Source organism: Pteropus alecto, unplaced genomic scaffold (assembly GCF_000325575.1).
Source record: "Pteropus alecto unplaced genomic scaffold, ASM32557v1 scaffold33, whole genome shotgun sequence".
NCBI lineage: Eukaryota > Metazoa > Chordata > Mammalia > Chiroptera > Pteropodidae > Pteropus > Pteropus alecto.
In genome coordinates this window covers 918,869-920,143 of record NW_006435762.1, presented here as the reverse complement: position 1 = coordinate 920,143, position 1,275 = coordinate 918,869, and the positions used below count along the sequence as shown (strand labels likewise).

Sequence of the window (1,275 nt, the reverse complement as noted above, 5' to 3'; positions counted from 1 at the left end):
GGTTGGAGAAAGCAGTAGTCAATAAAGAATATAAGAGAGAGGGAATGAAAAAAAGACAAATACACACAACACACACACACGGGAAAAGATACAGGAAACAGAAACCTAGAAAAACTTGATTTACTTGTCTTCACTCAATAATAAAAAAGTATAGTAATTATTACTAGCTTTTTTAATACTTACAATATACTAGGCACTATTCTAAGTACTTTTCATTCTCCACAGCAATCCTCTGAGATAAATACAATTTTTAACCCAGGTTTTTAGATGAAGAAATTGTGGCATCATGTAGAGTTGAATATGCCCAAGGTGACACAGCTAGTAGGTGGCAGAACCAGGACTCAAACTCAAGTTATTTAATTGCAAAGCCCTTATTCTGAATGCCTTATTACTATAAAATAAAATGATATAACAGTAGTTTCTATCATACTTGATACATAGGTATGTTGTAAGGATTATACATTCTAAAGTTTAATAAAAACACAAGTTATTAGTATTCATTCATGTCACCAAAAATATATAGGGTACCAATTATGTGCCAGATACCATGTAAGATATCATTATAATGACTTCTTCCCATTGCTGTTGCTTATATTCTCTAACTTTCTGGCAATTCATATTCTCCCTCCTGGCTCATTTAGGGAGTTATGATGGAGAAATTGTTTTGTGGAACAATAACACAGAAAATGCTCACTATGTCCTTCACCCTGATTACCAGAGGCTGCTAAAAGCAAAATCAGGTGAGTGCAAGTTTGAAACTAAAATAATGTAGCTCTGTCAAACCACAGTAGACTTGATTGTTTATGCATGTAGCTGATGTAGCTTGCTTCTAAATTATAGATAATTGGTTATAAGCGCAAGAGGTTAGTGATATCACTGTCTTGTCAAAATGACTACAAAGAACCTTGAGATTTACTTGGTTTAGCAAATTCTTCATGGCATACCATTTCTTCTCTTTGTGCTATATCAGTGTTTCTGAATTACCGACAGCAGAGAGCAGGCATCTCATTTCTATTTAGTTTAGTTTTTGCACATAAACCTCACCAAACTGCCTTTGTGTGAACCTTGGGTACTCCTTGGTAAGAAAATGAGAACTCATGTTCACTTAATGGGATCTTCAGGCTCAGTCTAGAGCTTGTATTTAATATTATGCTACCTAAAAATCTTAAATTATTTCTATTTCTTGTTTTAGAAACCTGTGAGGAATGTTAGATGGGAGTATATTGTATTTTATGAGAGTTTAGCCAAGCACATGAATATTTTATACTTAAGCAA

At 33.6% G+C, this 1,275-nt stretch overlaps 1 protein-coding gene across 1 annotated transcript in view; it reads left to right on the top strand.

Annotated features, from left to right (window-relative positions):
- Positions 1-1,275, top strand: part of WDR49 (WD repeat domain 49) — a 113,684-nt gene that overhangs the window by 78,838 nt on the left and 33,571 nt on the right. Inside the window, exon 11 of the mRNA XM_006910871.2 lies at positions 642-740. Within this exon, the coding sequence (XP_006910933.1) occupies positions 642-740 (99 nt within the window). The remainder of the gene's footprint in view (positions 1-641; positions 741-1,275) is intronic.